Genomic DNA, 21,347 nt, shown 5'->3' on the forward strand with positions numbered 1-21,347 from the left:
ACCACTGCTGATTGGTCAGAGAAAGAAAGAGTGATTACAAAATCACACAAAAGAAACATCCATCCATCCATCCATTATCTTGACCGCTTATCCCATTCGGGTCACGGGGGCTGGAGCCTATCCCAGCTGACTTTGGGCAGAAGGCACAGGTCGCCAACCTATCACAGCGCATACATGGAAGACAGACAACCATTCACGCACACACTCACACCTACGGGCAATTTAGAGTGATCAATCAACCTGGTGAGCATGTTTTTGGACTGTGGGAGGAAGCTGGAGTACCCGGAGAGAACCCACGCATGCAGGGGGAGAACATGCAAACTCCACACAGAAAGGAACCTGACCTACCAGGGACTCGAACCAGAAACCTTCTCGCTGTGAGGCAACAGCACTACCCACCGCCATCAAATATTTCTCATGGCAAAGATTACTAGAAGCTGATGTGTTCGGCTGTTAAAAGACAACAGGATGATGTCTGTTGTCAGAAAACTTCACTTACGGTCAGCAAAGAAATAAGTGGGACCGCTTTGTCTGCAGGTGACGCCAAAATTTACAAAAAGCAAGTATCCCAGAGGAGCTTTAATTTCCCCCGCCAGCTTTGAAAGACATTCAGGTTAAGGACAGCAGCTGAGGTCATCTTTGATTAACAACAGTTGCAGTTTATCTCAGCTGTGACTCAGTTTTTTGAGTGAAAAACGCCCCAGAAGCCTCTCTGGCAGCCTCACACACTCCTTGGATGTTTATGCTTTGGCTCACTATGTTTCACTTTGTCTTTGTATATTAATCGGGTAGCATGCTACCTTTTCAGTATGCTCCTTACTGCTCCAAAATCCAATTCTGCAGGGGTGATATATAGTGACGGTATAAATCTGGAGAGGAGGATATTGCTTGAGAATTCTCTGGTTTTACTACCTCAGCTGGTGTGTATACTTGAGATGTTTTTATTCCTGCAGAGGAAATATGATTTTGCAGACATTTCACCAGAAACTTTTTTTTAATTGTTGCTTTTTTTAAATTATTTTTTTTTATAATTGATAGAGGAGGGGACAGTGGATAGTGTAGGACAGGGGTTCTCAAACTTTTTGGGGTCAGGGACCCCTTACAGGTGAGAACATTTTCCAAGGACCCCCTCATAATTGTTACATAGATTAATCACATGCTTACATTTGCACTCTTAGATGCCCTTGGAACTGTTCGTATTGTAAAACTTATCAATCTAAATACTTCTGACCTGTTCCATAGTGATAAACAGAAAAAACTTCACCAGCTGTGTTTTCTGGCGGATGTATTAAAAACTAATTAAGACTAAAAAGTCTTTAGTTTTGTCCTTATATTCCGGGTGATCAGATGTTGCTTTAGCTTGGCTGGCTTCATAGCTTCGTTTGCTAGCACCTGAAGACACATGACGCATTTTAGTCTCCCGTCACTGTTATCAATAAAACCAAACTCTATATACCTGTTGTCATATTTTCTTAATTTAGCTAGCTTGGGCTTAGCATCACTTGACCATGTGAACTGATTTAGAAATCAGTCCCTCCAGGATTTCGCGGGATTTTTTTGTGATTGTTGCGGCCCAAAAAGCCTGAATTTGCGACAGCTTTTTGAAAAAATTGCGATGAAAGTTGCGATTTTTTTTTTTGCTTTTGTCCCCCAATAACTCAGGGGCAAGTAAATATGCTAAATTACAGTTGTTTTTAGAAAACATTCTTGATGTGACCACTGACTGTATTTTGATTCTCTTGATTCACAGAAAAATGCCATGAAAGGGCTGTATTGCACATTTACGACGGTCCCTGAATGCACCTCGCAGCGACTGATGCACAGTCAGTTCACGGCACTCTGAAATGAATCTGCATCTTTGATGACAAGGAGTTGATCAAAACTTACTGAATGTGTCTGATGCTTCACCAAACTGGATTAAATCAAGCTGTAGACGCAGAGCTTTTTACGGTAACCACGGCAACAACGTCAAACATCAAATAGTAAACAGACGTCCCCCGGTTGTGTCTTTGTCACTAACGCACACCGGGGGTAAAAATCATCAATGAAGATAAGACAGATGCATGGAGGTGAGGAGAGCTGGTTCATAAAGCACACCTGCTGCAGGTAGAGACCAAGCTAACACTGAGCCCCTCAATCTATAAATAATAACGTTGTCATCGTCACTTGTCCTGCCTGCTGTCCCCTCTTTTCACCCGTTCTCTGTGCGTGTTTTGTTGTTGAAAAGTGCCGATCAAGGGAGGACTTATGTTTATGTTCCAAGGAAGTGAAACTTATGACAAAACCGATGATGTACAGGGGCTGGGATTGAGGTAATTGGTCAAATTTGCGGGAAAGTTGCGGTGATTGTAAAAAAGTGCAGGGCCGCGAAAAAATCGCGCTGATTGGTTGAATTTGCTTTGATAGTTGCGATCGCGAAATCGCAACTTCCTGGAGGGACTGAGAAATTCACAATAGCTAGTAGGCAAAGCTAAGTAGTAGCAGGAACAGTTGTGACCGGAGTGAAGTGTGTATGAGTGATACATGACAGATTGATGTGACGTGTCACAATTATATCGGTTTCTATTTGCCCAAAGTCAATTAGGGTGGGAGTAATGGGTACAATATGCTGGTTTCATTGGCGCAAATGGTCCTCATGTGTATTAGGGATGACCACAATTAATCGATTATCGATTAATTGATTGTTAAGAAATTACTCGAAACACACATTTTTGTTATCAATTCTCCGTCACGTGGAACAAACATCATGTGGTCTCATATTACACTCATCTATCAGGGAGGTGTTTTAAGTTTAAAGCATGTTTGGATGTGATTCAGTTGTTAAAGGTGTAGCGCACAGCGGAGACGCTCAGCTGGCGGCTGCGGCTGCGCGTCAGGTCTCCACGTGCGCTTTTTAAAAGAGGATCAATACAAAACTGCTGCCAACAACAACACGGACACAAAGGTTGACAGCTTTAAACAGGATATTTCCCACCTTTGGATACAAAGGCAACAGACAGGTGGGAAATTCTGGTACGCTACGTTTACAGACCAGCAACATCAGAGCCGTCTGAGCTTTTCTCCAGCGGGACTGATTATGACCCAGTTGCGCTCCTGGCTGACACCTGACCGAATACACATGTTTATTTTTCTCAATAAGAACGAGTAGACAGAAAACTGGACACAGTGAGTCTGAAGTACTGTTCTGTTAGTATTATGAGCCTTCACTTTATAAGATTATGTCCGCGGAGAATATTTTAATGAGCCTGATCGTTGATATTCTGCGTGTCAAACATGTACCCGTATTCAATCCCGTCAGTTGTTTGCATTTTGTTGCTGTAGAAAATAAAATTTAGGGGGAAAACAACCTATTTGGCATTGTTTTTGACGTAAGAATAATAATAATATTTTTTTTATCAATTAATCGATAATTGATCGTTAACATTTCCAAAAATCGATCACGGAAAATAATTAAAATGTACATCCCTAATCTGTATATATGCTGTTTTCAATGACACAGAAAATTTTTTTTATTTATTAGATATTTATTATAATAATTTCACCGACCCCCACGCTATCGTTCGCAGACCCCCAGGGGTCCTAGGACCCCACTTTGAGAACCACTGGTGTAGGAAACTTGGAGTGAGTTGGGGAATGACATGCAGGAAGGAGGTTGCAGGCTGGATTCGAGCCCTGGCCGTCCGCTACGTGGGTGTGCCGTGCAACTTAACCATTAGGCCAAGTCAGCGCCCTAATTGTTGCTTTTCTAATTAAATGTCAGATATCACATTTGCAATGGTTGGAAATTCTTTAAACAGGCTCGAGCCAAAGCTGCGTCCATTCCTGACTTTGTCTAATCATTTTATTCTGTCCTCTGTTGTCCTCCAGGAAAGGGAAGTTCCTCCACAACTATGAAAACTACGGAGCCACAGCCAAGGATATCGCAGACTGGATGAGGAAGTGAGTAAAAAGATGGTTTCTAAATGTGCACACTTCAAGATGCTTTGTGTCCAAGCTAATACGAATACAGAACACCACTCCAAAAACTACACTCCGACCGTCTGTCTCCTCACAATGAGTAAACAGCTTCCACTGCTCACCTTGAACGTGTCTGCCATCACCTTTTCCTTCCTCTGTGGTCTCCATCACACCTTTTCTTTCCTCTCAGCACATTGACTCACCTTGCCACGGTGTCATCAATCTACACCTGCTCTGCTCTTGTCTCATTTCACTTTCTCACCCTGGCTCATGCTTGTAACCCCTCTGTCTCCAACCACAGCTTGGATCTGCTGCCTTCTCTCCCCCTCCCCTTTTTTTTTTCCTCCCTTCTCCACTCATGTCGGAGGGCCCTGGCTGGAGAAGCATGACTGTCCACGGGGCAGCAGCCAGAGGGCACAGAGCAGAGCTTTCACAGCTATCACAGGAAACGGAGCGAGACAGGCAGAGGATGTATTCCAGCTACGCTCTCTTAAGCCCAGAGGCATAACAAACTCCCTCCCCAGCATCATGCTTTTACCGCTCTGCTTATTCGTGGTGCAGCAGCAGCAGTGTGATTTAGGGGTGTTTGCCAAGCTGGCAATCAAGTTTTGACAGAGTGGTTGCCATGTTTTAAATTGAGTGCTAATTACACCTCATATTTCAGTAAAAAAAAACACAAAAAGGTGATGAACACTGGTTAAACAAACTTCTCCAAACACACACTCATCCCTCTGGCACAAACAAAAATAAGCTACATGGATTCCCCTCAGGCCACTAAATTTAGATGAGTCATTTGTACATAAATCTGCTCCATATGGTGAAAATGTGGAGGATGGGCCTCCTGCAAGCATCATCACATCTGCAGTTTGTCGTGTCAGAGACTTTTTTCTTCTTCTTCTTCTTCTGGAGATTGTGCAGATGAAGAAAAAGCTGAAGAGGGAGTTTTGCAGTAACTGCTGTTGAAAGGTTTTTCCAAAATAGTCTAATTCCCTGTGTTCACATTTTTGAGATGTTGCATCCATTGTGGTCTTTTTGTGGCGCTCACATTTTCTTTATCTGCACTCCAGCGATCGTCACCCCTGCTTCAAATCTTGATGACGTTTCTCTTACGCTTCGAAACAGCTGTCTCACTGTGTTGTTTTAATTTTCCTCTCAATATTAGTTATTCACTCATTGTCAGCGGACTAGATCATTGCCATTTGGGATTTGCTCTGAAATTATTACCTTCAGGACTAAGACACAGCTGTGTGGTCTTATTTCTTGTGTTAAGAGAAGCAACAGCTCCTCTCAAACTGCACTTTTGAAACAGTTAATACTCTACTTTTGTACATTGGATATCATAAAATCTACTTTTATAAAAATCCACACTTAGTTACTCTAAGGTGCAGACTAAAGGCAATAAAACGGACACATAAAAGATGACAAAAAGAAAATCTGACCTCTTAATCATCGGCCTCAAATCCCTCACCCCAACCACCAACAACTCCAACTTCTCAATCATCAATGCTTCCCTCACATATTCACAACCTCTGTATTATTTTTGACTCCCATCTCACTCTGGAACATCACATCAACCACATCACCAAAACCACCTTCTTCCACTTGAGAAATATCGCCCGTCTCTGTCCATCTCTCTCTTTCTCCACCGCCGAAACTCTGATCCACGCCTTTATCACTTCCAGACTCCATTACTGCAATAGCATCCTCTACGGCCTTCCTTCCAAACAACTCAACAAACTACAATATATCCAAAACTCTGCCACCGCGCCTGTTCACCCACACCTGCTCCCGTGACCACATCACCCCTGTCCCCCAAAACCTCCACTGGCTCAAACAGCAAATACATTTTAAAATCCTCCTCCTCACCCACAAAGCTCTCCATAACCAGGCCCCCCCTTACCTCAGCGACCTGCTCTGCCACCACTAGGGATGGGTACCGAATTCGGTACTTTTATAGGTACCGACCGAATTCCGTCGGTACTACCGAGTACCGATTCACGTAAAATCAAACGGTACCTTGAACGCATCCCTGTGACTGTGAGGGAGTGGAAGAGGAGGCGATTCTCCATACTTTCGCCCTGTAATAAAGTCAGAGACTGACCAGGTGGACGTCTCTGCTCTCTGCTCTCTACTCTCTGCACTCTACATCTGCGCGGGAGCGCGCCAAACGGAGCCTGCAGCTGACAGGCGCGCGCACTCACTGCGAGGCAGAGCAGGAGGATTGAGTTTATTTTATACAGTCTATGGTTGAGACTGACCCTCTCGCTCCGACTACCTGCCCTGTTTATAACCGTTCCTGTGTGCGTGAATGCCCAACAAGTGAGTTTTGTGTCCTGTTATTATAAAGAGACACAGATCTGACTTTTTCCCGTCCGCAGGCGTTCACGTGTGTTCATTGATAAACTCCCGAAAGAGCAATTAGACGCAACGAGTATGTGTCAGCTAATATATCTAATCACCTATATAATCCTGTTTCTGTTCATTTCATATTAAATTAAATAAATATGTTAAATTAAACAAATTTGAGATTTTTAAAAAAAATAACATTTATTACCACATAAACACACTAAAGTACCGAAAATTGGTACCGTTGAGTACCTGTACCGATTCCCAGGTACCGGGTATCGGTACCGTATCGGTTCAAATGTGAAAGGTACCCATCCCTAGCCACCACACCCCCTCCTGTAACCTCCGATGCTCCAACGCCCGCCTCCTCTCCCTACCACCTGACACCAAGCACCGAACCTGGGGGGACAGAGCTTTCTCTGTCGCCACCCCCAACCCTCTGGAACTCCTTACCACTAAACATTTGAAACTGCCCCAACCTGACCACCTTCAAAACACTCACTAAAACCCACCTATTTAGAATTTCTTTGAACGTATGATTGCTTTTAAATGTATTTTATGCTTTTCATTCATGTTTTTGGGAATCTGTTGTTTTATATGATGGTTTTAACCTCTGTTCAGCATCTTTGAGTATTCAAAAAAGCGCTTTATAAGCAAAATGTATTATCATTATTATTATTAAAAGTAGAGGTTAGAGTAAGTTTCCACTGCCCTCTGCTGCAGTGCAACACAAATAAAAGAAGAAGAGCATGACTGGTGTGGTTATCTAGATGCAGACCTGGAGGAAACTCGACCTTACATTGCAGAAAACAACCAAAGTGTCATCTGATAAGGTCTCAGTTTACCTTTAGTCCCTGATAAACTCTGCACCTCCGCCTCGTATACATCAGACAGATGTATATTAGACTGATGACATTCCTGATAAAAGAAAAAAGGGGACTAGAGGAGATTGGAGATGCAGCATTTGTCAGCGCCACAGTTGCACAATTGTTCTGTGCTGTTATTCTTCAAGAAATCTTATCCTGGATTGTGGAAGGAGAATATGTTTAAATGACTCTAAACGTTGTGTGCATTACAGCCAGAAATGTGCTCTTGTTTATACTTGGGTCCACTGTTTCTTGGCATTGCAGCGCTGCGTTCTGTCATCAAGGCGGGGCGGCTTCACTCCAGATGTGTGTGTGTGTGTGTGTGTTTGTGTGAGACGTTGGGTGGAGTGTGAGCTACAGCTGTATCAGATTTTTTTGCTTCATGCAGATAACTCACCAGCTGGAAGCCGTCCACTTTTTAAACTGTCCCTCACCTCTCTACTTGTGGCCTCCTCCTTCCTGTTTCAGCCCTCTGCCCCCCCAGCCGAAGACCCCCGAGGTGCCGTGGTCGGAGACGGACTCTGCGGTCTTCCACCTGACCGATGAGTCCTTCGACAGCTTCCTGGAGGAACACCCTGCAGCTCTGATCATGTTCTACGCTCCCTGTGAGTAAGAATGCAATCTGGAAATTGGAAAAGCTGCAACCAATGATTATTTTCATAATCAATTATTTGATCTGTGTAATGTCAGAATTTGTAAAGAATGAAGTATTCAGAAGTCATTACAGCCATTATCTCCATTACAGAGGTATTCAAGTTACACACACTTTTCTGAAAGGCAAAGCAAAGCATGCAATCCTCTCATTTAGATATTTTAACATCTGGCTCCTTCAACCAAACACACATGCAGTCTCATGCACCAGGTTAGGTAACGGTTCAGAGTTAAAGACCTCAAAGATGATGATATTAGAACTGCTACTTTTACTAAAAGCAAACAAATGCGCACAAAAAGCCAAACTAGTTATGCATTAGTCAATCTCTCAGGGTTTTCTATCCCAACTGTGGCCAAGTCGTTCCATCTTAAACCTTAAAAAGCATTTCAGACAATGTAATTTGGATTCTAAACTTGAGATTAGGGATGTACATTTCAAGTATTTTCCATGATCGATCTTTGCAAATGTTAACGATCAATTATCCATTAATAATTAAGAAAAAAACTTGAACATTTTCCATGTCAGAAACAATGCCAAATGCATTTTTTCCCTTGACTCAAAATTTCCTTCATGACAAAATGTATATTACTGATGGTATTGAATAGCTATGGATCGTGTTGAGGTGTTCAAAATGTTAAACATGCTGAATATCAACGTGTGGAGCCGGCTCATAATCTCTGCGGACATACAGTCATAAAAGTGAAGGCTCAGACTTCAACAAGGGAACTGAACAGAAACATATTTCAGACTCACAGTGTCCAGTTTTCTGTCTACTCGTTCTTATTGAGAAAAATAAGCATGTGTATGTGATCAGGTGTCAGCAGGGAGCGCAACCGGGTCATAATCAGTCCTGCGGCGGAGAAAAATAGCGCTCGTGGAGACCTGTCACTCAGCTGCAGGCCCCAGCTGAGCCCCCCACACATTTAGTCAGCTGGCTTCCCATCAAAACATGCTTTAAACTTAAAACACCTCCCTGATAGCTGAACCAAATATGAGACCACATGATGTTTGTTCCTCATGATATAAAATCCAAACAAAAAAATGTGTTCCAGTCAGTTCTCAACAATCAATTAATCAATACTCGATTAATTGTTGACATCCCTACTTGAGATGGTTTTAGAGGTGACATATCATGCAAAATCGACTTTTTAATGGTTCTCTACCTGAAATATGTGTCCCTGTCTACAAACCCCCCGAGATTTAAAAAAATCCACTCTGCCCCTGTTCTGATTTCTCCACCTTTCTGTAAATGTGTGTGAAACGAGCCGTTTCAGACTTCTGTGTTTTTGTTACGTCACAACAATATCCGGTCTGTCACGGAGTCAGAGCTCGGAGCTTGTTCAGCCCATAGACTGTATAAAATAATACTGAATCCCTCCTCCGTTTTTCATTACCTGCACACATGTGTGCTAACAAGGAGCTTAGGAGGGAGGCATGCTAGTTGTAGGCTGTCTTAATAAACACAAAGGTCGGTTTTACTCCCCACGTCTGCAGATTTGAAGATCTAGTGGATGATTTTTATTTATCATGGATAAGTGCTAGCGCTAGTTAGCATAGCTAGACAGCTACATGTTCGTAGCTGTAGCTGTAGCTGTGTACCAAGACACATGTCGACATACGAACAAATAAAACATCAAGACACAAAATCTGTGACCAATCCTTCAGAAAGGTCCTGCTGCCTTTCTGGCAGAGGTCGGTTTTACTCCCCACGTCTGCAGATTTGAAGATCTAGTGGATGATTTTTACTTATCATGGATAAGTGCTAGCGCTAGTTAGCATAGCCACATAGCTACATGTTCGTAGCTGTGTACCAAGACACACATCTACATACTGATCAATAAAACAAGAAACACTAAATCTGTGACCAATGGTTCAGAAAGGTCCTGCTGCAGGCGCCTCTCCGGCAGGATCAGATTCTGGATCAGATTCGGAGGGTTGAAGTAACGCGATCTGTGAACAGCTGTGTATATTCAGCCAACATGTAAACATTAGATCAATGTGCTGGAGAGCCGAGGCCACACCCACTTCTTGAGGGGGCGTGGTCAGAGGGAAAACAGACCGTTCTGAGGAGGACTGAAGAAGAGGGGTTTTCAGGCAGACCAAAATCTGATTTCAAAGTGTTTTTTTGAGCAATAAACTTTAAAGACATGTTTTGGGGACCTCTTAGACCAAAATATATATATGAAAAAAGCGTGATATGTCACCTTTAATTTAGACTAACCAACTTATCTAAAGGTAAGAAAACACTCAGAAAACTTTCCAAAATGAGCACAATGTGTTTAACACGGCCAAACACAGGATCACAGAGTCTGAGGGTGAAGAGTGTCAAAGTTTGTTAACATTAGCAGAGCTAGCACCAACAGCTTTTGGTCCTTCTTGCAGGTTAACATCCACATGCCTGTGCAGGTTACACATCACTCTATCTGAGCGGTTATATGTCAGCTGACTCAGCCTGCATATAACTTTATTTCTGTCTTCTAGATCAAAATACTGAAAAACTGCAACACACTATAAGGTGCCATCTGTCATCTGTGTTTGTTTACATCCTGGTAGTAAAGCGTTATAGCTTGCAATTAACCAGCTTGTGGCAGATGGCTGCACTACAGCTTAGACAGAACATATGACCAGGAATTAAAATAATAAAAGTGTTAATAATTAATTTAACTGACTAGTAATTCTGGTGCTGACTCAGGAGGGTGACAACGGATAACATTTCAAGTACAAACAAAGATCCGGCTCACTCAACTCAAAAACTGTGCAAAGGCAGTCAGCACCAACCCGTCAATAAACATGTCAGCATAAAAACATCAGCACTGGCAGGACAGGGAGCTGTATGATAGCCAATGGCTGTGTGTTCCCGACCGGGAGTCACGTCAGTCATGTCCTTATTTGGGCAAACTCGTAATCTTAATATCTTCTTAACCGTCACGTTAGAAAAAAATTCACCCCCGTACAGTGTGTGCCATTAGAGAGATTAGCTTCGTAGGGCCAAGCCGTTTTTTGAACCAGGCTGTAAACATGTTTTATCAATGCTGCAAAGATCGTCTTTTTTCCATTCATATCTATGTGGTTTCCGGTGTTACTGCAGCCAGCCTCAAGCGGATGTTCGATGTATTGCAGTTTATATCACTTCCGCATTGGCTTCATCGTTTGAGACCGGAGTTTGCCGCTTGGTTTCACCACCACAAGAGTCGGTGTAACACCTTTTAAACTCTGAATGAAAGTGGTACAAACATACAATAAATACCAGAACCACTGTGTTTTCAAACAGTTATGAACACAGTGGCACTCAATGGCACAGAGGAACATGATATCTCAGGCTCTGGACCGTTCAATGGTTGGGTCTCTTAAAGCAGTTGTTCTCAAAGTGGGGTCCTGACTAGGGGATTAGGGTTAGGGTTATGATTCGGGTTAGGGTTATGATTAGGTTAAGGATCAGGATTAGGAGTTGGGGTTAGGGTTAGGATTAGGGTTACGGTTAGGATTAGGGTTAGGGTTAGGGTTAGGATTAGGGTTAGGATTAGGATTAGGGTTAGAATTTGGGTTAGGATTAGGGTTAGGGTTAGGGTTAGGATTAGGGTTAGGGTTAGGATTAGGGTTAGGGTTAGGATTGTGATTAGGGTTAGGGTTAGGATTAGGGTTAGGGTTAGGATTAGGGTTAGGGTTAGGGTTAGGATTGTGATTAGGGTTAGGATTAGGGTTAGGGTTAGGATTAGGGTCAGGGTTAGTGTTAGGATTGTGATTAGGGTTAGGGTTAGGATTAGGGTTAGGGTTAGGATTAGGGTTAGGGTTAGGATTGTGATTAGGGTTAGGGTTAGGATTAGGGTTAGGGTTAGGATTAGGGTTAGGGTTAGGGTTAGGGTTAGGATTAGGGTTAGGATTAGGGTTAGGGTTAGGGTTAGGGTTAGGGTTAGGATTGTGATTAGGGTTAGGGTTAGGATTAGGGTTAGGATTGTGATTAGGGTTAGAGTTAGGGTTAGGATTAGGGTTAGGGTTAGGATTAGGGTTAGGGTTAGGGTTAGGATTAGGGTTAGGGTTAGGGTTAGGATTAGGGTTAGGATTGTGATTAGGGTTAGGGTTAGGTTTAGGGTTAGGATTAGGGTTAGGGTTAGGGTTAGGGTTAGGGTTAGGATTGTGATAAGGGTTTGGTTAGGGTTAGGATTAGGGTTAGGGTTAGGGTTAGGGTTAGGATTGTGATTAGGGTTAGGTTTAGGGTTAGGGTTAGGATTGTGATTAGGGTTAGGATTAGGGTTAGGGTTAGGGTTAGGGTTAGGATTAGGGTTAGGGTTAGGATTAGGGTTAGGGTTAGGGTTAGGGTTGTGATTAGGGTAAGGGTTAGGATTAGGGTTAGGATTAGGGTTAGGGTTAGGGTTGTGATTAGGGTTAGGGTTAGGGTTGTGATTAGGGTTAGGGTTGTGGTTAGGGTTAGGGTTAGGGTTAGGATTAGGGTTAGGGTTAGGGTTAGGATTAGGGTTAGGGTTAGGGTTAGGATTAGGGTTAGGATTAGGGTTAGGGTTAGGGTTAGGGTTGTGATTAGGGTTAGGGTTAGGGTTAGGGTTAGGGTTAGGATTGTGATTAGGGTTAGGTTTAGGGTTAGGGTTAGGATTGTGATTAGGGTTAGGGTTAGGATTAGGGTTAGGGTTAGGGTTAGGATTAGGGTTAGGGTTAGGGTTAGGGTTAGGATTAGGGTTAGGGTTAGGGTTAGGGTTGTGATTAGGGTAAGGGTTAGGATTAGGGTTAAGATTAGGGTTAGGGTTAGGGTTGTGATTAGGGTTGTGATTAGGGTTAGGGTTAGGGTTAGGGTTGTGATTAGGGTTAGGGTTAGGGTTAGGATTAGGGTTAGGGATAGGGTTAGGGTTAGGGTTAGGATTAGGGTTAGGATTAGGGTTAGGATTAGGATTAGGGTTAGGGTTAGGGTTAGGGTTGTGATTAGGGTTAGGGTTAGGGTTAGGGTTAGGGTTAGGATTAGGGTTAGGGTTAGGGTTAGGGTTAGGATTAGGATTAGGGTTAGGATTTGGGTTAGGGTTAGGGTTAGGGTTAGGATTAGGATTAGGGTTAGGGTTAGGGTTAGGATTAGGATTAGGGTTAGGGTTAGGGTTAGGGTTAGGATTAGGGTTAGGTTTAGGGTTAGGGTTAGGATTAGGGTTAGGGTTAGGATTAGGGTTAGGGTTAGGATTAGGATTAGGGTTAGGGTTAGGATTAGGGTTAGGATTAGGATTAGGGTTAGGGTTAGGATTAGGGTTTGGGTTTGGGTTTGGTTTTGGGTTAGGATTAGGGTTAGGGTTAGGATTAGGGTTAGGGTTAGGTTTAGGATTGGGGTTAGGATTAGGATTAGGGTTAGGGTTAGGATTAGGGTTTGGGTTTGGTTTTGGGTTAGGATTAGGGTTAGGGTTAGGGTTAGAACCAGAACCGAACGTATGCAAACAGAACCAGAACCAAACTCAAGCAAGCGGAACGAGAACCAAACTTAACCAAAACCGAACCAGAACCAAACCAGAACCGAACTGAACCAGAACCGAACCCGAACCAAACCAGAACCGAGCTGAACCAGAACCGGACTGAACCAGAACCAAACCAGAACCAAACCAGAACCAAACCAGAACCAAACCAGAACCGAACCGAACCAAACCAAAACCGAACTCAAGTTAACAGAACCAGAACCGAACCGAACCGAATCAAACCAAAACCGAACTCAAGTTAACAGAACCAGAACCAAACCAGAACTACAACCGAACCAGAACCCAACCAGAACCGAACTGAACCAGAACCGAACCGAACCAGAACCGATCTGAACCAGAACTGGACCGAACCAGAACCGAACCAGAACCGAACCAGAACCGAACCAGAACTCAAGTTAACAGACCCAGAACCAAACCAGAACCGAACCAGAACCGAACAAAAACCGAACCGAACCAGAACCGAACTAAACCAGAACCGAACCAGAACCGAACCAAACCAAAACCGAACTAAAACTGAACTGAACCAGAACCGAACTGAACCAGAACCGAACTGAACCAGAACCGAACTGAACCAGAACCGAACCAGAACCAACCAGAACCGAATCAGAACTTAACTGAACCAGAACCGAACCGAACCAAAACCGAACTCAAGTTAACAGAACCAGAACCAGAACCAACCCAAGCAAACAGAACCAGAACCAAACATTAGCAAACAGAACCAGAACCAAACATTAGCAAACAGAACCAGAACCAACTCAAACAAACAGAACCAGAACCAAACTGGAGCAAACATTATTAATGTCCTCAGGTTGGCATTGAGAAAAATCAGATCAGTTTGGATGGTCTGATCCTATTTCTCCTCTCAGTGAGTATTTGCCCGGTCTTCGGGAAGACTCTCTCAGAAGGAACAGATGAAGCCACGATACACAGCCTCCCCTGTATCCTATATCCTCACATGTGATTGGCCGCATGGCCGCCATCAAAACAAAGTTCTGCTGTGAGCAGAGCTGGGGCTGAGCACTGAGAGGGCTAAGCAGCGAAAGGAAAAAACTGTGAGCCGGCTCTCTCTCGATGTGAGCCGGCTCTTCTGATTCACTATAAAGCATCGACTCTCAGAGCCGCAGCTTTTGATCATGACACATCACTAATGTGCTTAATCTGTGTAACAATTATGAGGGGGTCCTTGGACAATTTTCTCACCTGTAAGGGCTCCCTGGCTCCAAAAAGTTTGAGAACCCCTGTCTTAAAGCATGTACTTATAATAAATAAATGCTGAGTATTGGCAGCATTCTCCTTTTACAATTTCCAGATAAGACAGAGTAGCTTCATCTGTGAAATATGTGCAGCAGCGAGCCAGAGGAGCTGCACATTCCATCCTGCTGTGTGAAACATTTTCAAGCCGATTCTCTCGGGTAGAAGAGTTATTTAGTCACACAAACAACATCACTGTTTCACCTCCCTAACTGAAAAACAAACCCAAAAACAAGCCCGCTGCAGTAACTTTAGCTGTGTGTATCACACAAGCTCATCCTCACGGCTGAATACTTCATTGTTGCCATATGGTTTACATAAGCCTGCTTGTCATTTTTATGCACGCACCACACTGCTGTTGTTACGCAGAACTCTGTAAACATGCCAGACTCTGTCAGTGGCAAAGACACTTTTTTTTTTAAGGCTCCAGATTGTTTCGCTTTGGTCGAGCCCTCCTGCGTGTGAGGGAGCTGTCCAAAGGAGATTTAGCATGTTGATAAATGTGACCTATCGCTGTGCAGCTCTGCAGTCTTGCAAATAGATTCATCCCTGTTAGAAATGCATTCTGAGTGCAGCAGCAGCAACACGACACAGTCTGAATCATGTTTCAGCCCTGTTTGGGACTTAAAGCTAGGGTTGGTAGTCACGGAAAACTAGCATGAGTTCTAATGTAGTATTTCCTCAGGACTCAGTCTAACCCCTCCTCCCCTCCCCTCGGAGCTCCTCCAAAACGACGCCCCCGCGACCATATGATCGTGACTGATTCAAAACCGGTCCTCACCGAAACATTATCACAGTGAAAGTTAAAAACACAAACAAACATGGCTGCTGTTAGTACTCACAACTGTCATGCTAGCATTATCCAGTTGTAGTGGTGACAGGATATCAGGAGAAAAGTTATAACACACATATAATACTGTAACAGCTCTACTGTTTGTTAAACGTATTCAGTGTAGATGTTCTTAATTCCTACAGTTTTGACAGTCAGTGAAGGCATCAGGAGAGGTGTAGAGTGTGCAAGCCAGAGAGAGGAGAGACAAGAGGAGAAGTTCTTCATTCATTCAAACATTGATTGTTGTTTTGTTGGTTGGCGTGATCACGGCCGACAGTGACCGATTATTAAAGCTCAACGTGTTCACAAATCAGCTCGTCATTCCTACAGCGTCCGGGATATATACATTTCTGTAGGACTTACTGAATGTCATTAATTATTTTGCTTGTCAGAGCCCCCGTGGTGAGAGCTTTTTAGACTCTGATCCGGACTACAGTCCTGAGCAAAGCACCTCATCGGTCAGAGGGGACAGGCCCGAGTTCGAGCAGTCAATAGAGGCAGTCAATAGAGGCAGGGGAAGCAGAGGCAGGAGACGGGGAGTGCATGCTGGGGAAATGTACGCACAGGAGGTGGGCAGAAAGGCAGGACAGGATTTGATTGGTTTAAAAAATTGGACCCTAAAGGCAGTGATTGGTTGGTGTTGTCCCAGGTTTACTCCGGCTGTAGATAGCAGCTTGTTTTTGCTCTTTTTTAAGAACAATGTATTGATTGCCATCAGGACACACAGATCATTTTAACCAGTATAACAAAAAGTGTATCTAAATCTGACTACCAACCCCAGCTTTAAGCTAGTTTTTACTTTGAGCTACCTCCTCAAATCAAATCACATCTTCATCCTTCCCTCCTTCCTCCCTCTGCCTCTCCTCCTACTCCCTTCTCCATCTGTGCTCATCTTAATCCACACGCTGTAAAAATACATTAATAAATAAATAAAAACAGGGTCCCTCTCCTCCAGCGTTTACCATAATGATGAGTCATTGTTTTCACAATTTCCGCTCATAATTCGCTGCAGAGCTTTTAGACCTGCAGGTTGCTGGGAGCACTGCACTTCACCCAGAGGGCAAACACACACTCCAGCTGTTGAAGTGATTAAAACACATCCTCCACACTCACACACTGCGGTGGGACCTGTTATATCCACTCGCTCATTATTCACCGCCTCTAACTCAAATATTTTGTTCTAATATTTAAACTGAAACTTCCAGTTGGCAGGAGAAATGTAGTGACATGGGATTTGTGTAAGTCTGATGAAAAGGTGAAGCCAAGTGACATAATTTCATTTATCAGATCGGTCTGTTTGGAATGAACAACAGCTTTTGTGGAAGGGGGGCCCAGTGAGGGAGAGACAGAGGCTGAATGCAGCAATGATCAGGAGGTAGTGACAGTATGGCCCTGTCGCACCATGATGATTTAGCCTTAGTTTTCCCAACGTATCAAAATGCCTCTAAAACGCTGACATACGCTGATGTTTTTTTCAATTTTGGGCGTATACATAGCATAATCATAACTTATGCCCAGCTATAGTCCACTTGAGCAAAGTGCACAGCAGCGTAATAACGCAGACAAAGTGTATGAAAAGGCTGCCACTCATTAATGACAATGTGTACGTTTTGAAATGAGCCGTGGAGAGTGTCAGAGGAGTGAGACCAGCAGGAACACAGCCTCTGCTCTTTACAAGAAGTTACACTTATTGACTGCAGTGCTTTCAAAACATCAGATTTTGAAATTCATTTAATTCAACAACAGCAGCTTTATTGTTGAACACCAGCAGACTCCGACATGCTGGCTTCAGCTTCTGTTTCAGAGGCTCTGCTGTTTGACACTGAGGGGGGGCTCCAAGGCTTCTCACACTCACACACACGCAGACACACAGCTCTACGTGTGTGAACGATCGCATTACTTACCTACAACTTATGGCAGCGATATGCCGGACGTATGATCCATACGCTGCATACGTCGAAAAATGTTGTGCATGCACAAAATTTTGTGACTTACTCACCGTACTACGACGTATACCAGCGTGCTTCAGCGTGCTTCAGCGTGCTCTTAAAGCTGGAGTTAGTTGTCAGATTTAAATACACTTTTTGTTATACTGGTTAAAATGATCTTAATAATGTCCCGATGGCAATCAATACATAATGTGTTCCTAAAAAAGAGCCAAAACAAGCCGCTATCTACAGCTGGAGTAAACCTGGGAGAACACCAACCAATCCCTGCCATCAGGAGCCAAATTCTGAAACCAATCACATCCCATCCTGCCGTTCTGCCCGCCTCCTGCAAAGCGTACATTTCATGTTTGTTTGTGTTTTTAACTTTCACTATGAGAATGTTTTGGTGTTTTCTTACTGCTGAGTGAGACATGAGTTGACGTAGTGCAAAACACAAACGATGTGCTGATGACCGGTTTGGAATCAGTCACCATCATATGGTCGTGAATCAGCGGCGCTTGTGCATGTGAGTGGGGGCATCCAAGGGGCTCCAAGGGGAGGGGTTAGACGGAGTCCTGAGGAAATGCTACGTTCAAATTCCTGCTAGTTTTCCGTGACTAACAACCCTAACTTTAACTTATACAAAACTTGCCTATAACATATGCAACGTACACCAGCATACTCGCCAATTTTATGATACGCCGGCATACTCTGACTAAATCATCAAGCTGTGACGGGGCCATTACGGTGTGTTACGGCTTTGGTTGCACCTTTATCTCGAATATCCAACATTTGCCTCCGGTCGTTAGAAGTTGCAGATGAGATAGTTTTCATTCTGTTGTCTAAACTAAATCTTCATCTTGACTGTCAAAACAAAATAAACATGAAAGACTGTAAATATGAACTTTTTTTCCCCAAACAGTGAAGTTACTTTTATCAGACGAGCTGTTCAGACTCGACCCTTTTTTAATAGTCACAGCGGGGCTCTGCTGGTTTCTGAGTTTATACTGAGTATTTTGTCTTGCTTTATATTCCTACTTTTAAACTGTCATTTAATTAAGCATTAGGGGGGGGGAAACACTCGCACCAACAGAGATAATTTTAGTGTCATGGCTTTGTTAAATTATTCACCAGCCTTATCCTGACTCCACAGAAAGTGTTTGAGAGAACGTCTGTTTGGAGCAGTGAGAGAAGCAGACTCATCCTCTCTGTCCTTCACGGACGTTTGTCCTGCACTTGACTCACCCTGCTGACAGCAACCAGTCACCCGCACCCACCCGCAGATCAAGGGCAGTCAGCTAAAACAAGAGACATCATAGTCAGCAACACACACACACACACACACACACACACACACACACACACACACACACAAAAACACATGGTGACACATATCAAACACAGATTTCACACCATGACACAACATTTATTGCACACAATTACACCACAAATCTCTCTTTCTGCGTGTGTGTCTCTCTGTATCTCTCTCTCTCTCTCACACACACACACACACACACACACACACACACACACACACATACACACACATACACACACACACACACACACACACACACACACAAACACACGCTGATGCCTGGCCTTGCTGCTTCAATGCAGTTTCTTAATGGCCCCGCTGTCAGAGTGAGATTAATGGTCTCCCAACCACCACCATCAGCTTGCATTTCTGTCCCTACTCTCAGCGCGGCCATTCTCACCGTCCTCTGAACAGCACTCAGCAGGGGTTGTTTGCGTTTAGTCCCTCATGGCGCTGAAACCTCTGACTGGGCGCTCTGTTTCCCAAATTGAGCTTGATTGTGTCCCACACCAAAACAAAGTGTCGCTGGAAGAGAGTGCAGCAAAAATATTTAATACAGGATGTCGTGCTCCAGCAGATCGGGCTGTAAATGACGTGTTTCATCTTTGGATGTCGGGGTTTTCTCTGCAGCTGATGCAGGAGGAAGTGAGTCAGTCTGATTTTAACTCTCCTAACTGACCACTTCAGGCGTTTTTTGACCTAAGGAACTATGTGTGTTTCGACCGGTGGACCCAGGGTCTAAATTAAGTTCAGGGGTAGATAATCTCCCCCCTAAAAAGCCCCTGCTAGGGGGGTAGTACTTTTCAAAGGTCCCGGGGCCTGTAATGCTGAACGTGTCTGATTGGTAGATTATCTGCAGTGTTTTTATTCCACCCGCCGTCCACAATAACATTACACACATCTGTGATTCACTTGATTTCTCTTTCTTTCATTAGTTTTTATTTGTGCTATCTTTTTTGTATGTGTGTGTACTTTTCAAAAGAAGAAGCTGTGATTCTCTTGATTTAGCAGCTTGTAACAGTAGTCTTCTCTCAGCCCACCGTGAATGCGTCTCTCCCGGTGTTCCGGTTTTAAAAATGACCCTGTAAACTGGAGACCTTCAGCTGAACGTGTCAGTGTTTGTGGAGTTTACACAGCTGTTGAAACACAGAGGGAGTTCCTGGGAATGCAAACTAGTTTAGTTTTTATTAAGATTTCAAAATATCCTCATCAGATATTTAATGATCGTCTAAAGACGTTTATGAGGGATGCATCCGGCTGAGAGTCTCCAGTTAACAGGGTCGCAGTTTAAACCGAAACACCGGGCGATCTCTGCGATTACGGCTTTCTGAATTCAAAAGGATTTTAAAGCCGTGTGGAAACGTCTTTGCTACTCGCGCTTATCTCCTCTCACGTGTTGATTCAGTGAATCCATCTGTGAGGAAATATAGCACCATCTAAAACAGCGCCAGCTGAGTCTCTTCATGCTAACCGGCTAACTGTTGTGTTGCTCATAATGATACCTGCCTGTCCATCTGCTTCTATGGTGTCATCTGTGATGAATGTCATTCGTCTTTGTTTTACTGCCCTGTACTGGTCTGGTGGTGTAGTGCATTTATTTTGTTTTCCTCCATACGTCACTGGTCTGATTTGCACAGTCTACCCGGGACTTCAGCCTGCAGTCTAAACGCAGACAACAATGGGGGCACAGGAACCTTTTAGTTCAGGGGAAAGTAGTTCAGGGGGCTGAAATACCCCGGAACTCTTGCTCGAAATGCACCATTAGCAAGTAGCCGCAGCAGCAGCAGAGGATGACCTTACAACACTCTAACATCCAACGTTTGCTGTACAGCAGATGGAGCACACAGACCTGTCTCTCTGTGTTAACATGCATCAGGTCGTATTACAGCTACAGTGACGAGTGGGTAGTTTGTTTGTCCTCTTACTCTCAGCGCCTCTCCCCCACACTCAGGCTGAGTCAGCAATAATTCAGTGTATTTCTGTAAGCCCCCTGAACACACACACACACACACTCACACACACACTCACACACACTAAGAGCATGCCCCTCATGCACCACTTGTTCTGAATTCGAAGCAGGGCTGATGCAAAGCGCCGGACGAACTTTTAGTTTGTCTCTTACTCATCAGATTGAAGAGTCGGGAGGAAAAAGTCCTCTATTTCTCTCATAAGCCTCGACACAATCTGATGATCACACTTCACAGTGACTCAGTTGAAAGAGAAGCAGCTTTTTCTTTCTCTTTTTTCTTCTTGTCTTTCCACGAGGCATATCGGACTTGATTTATAGCCAGCGCCGCATTGTATATTGAAGAAAGGAATTCCTGAACTGTTTTGACAAGGGCAATTTAACAGGTCTGGAAATGTGCCGAGTTTGTTTCATGCATCTGTGCCCAACAGCGCTGTGAGCACATACAGACACTGCTCATCTGATCAAACAGCACATACATTACATCCTAAGAGGAAACATCTTGTACATTCCGTGAGACAATTATTGTTTCTGAGGGTTGTTTTAAAATCCAAAGTGTTTGCCACTCTCCATCCTGCTCATGCAATATTAAACACACCTCCACACCAGACAGACTTTTTTTTTCCTCATGCCTGGAGCTCTGACGGATTGGCTGAGTAAAAAAAAAAAAAAAAGCTGCAAGCACATGTGCGTGTGTACAAAATACCTTCAGATGAAACATACTTCAACCAAACCAAACTCCACCAGCGCTGTGCTGCTTAATTAAAGAACA

At 43.7% G+C, this 21,347-nt stretch overlaps 1 protein-coding gene across 1 annotated transcript in view; it reads left to right on the top strand.

Moving 5' to 3' along the window:
* Nucleotides 1-21,347, top strand: part of pdia5 (protein disulfide isomerase family A, member 5) — a 109,519-nt gene that overhangs the window by 57,669 nt on the left and 30,503 nt on the right. Inside the window, exons 10-11 of the mRNA XM_034693741.1 lie at nucleotides 3,868-3,939; nucleotides 7,638-7,774. Coding sequence (XP_034549632.1) covers nucleotides 3,868-3,939; nucleotides 7,638-7,774 — 209 coding nt within the window. The remainder of the gene's footprint in view (nucleotides 1-3,867; nucleotides 3,940-7,637; nucleotides 7,775-21,347) is intronic.

Source organism: Notolabrus celidotus, chromosome 10 (assembly GCF_009762535.1).
Source record: "Notolabrus celidotus isolate fNotCel1 chromosome 10, fNotCel1.pri, whole genome shotgun sequence".
Classification (NCBI taxonomy): Eukaryota; Metazoa; Chordata; class Actinopteri; order Labriformes; family Labridae; genus Notolabrus; species Notolabrus celidotus.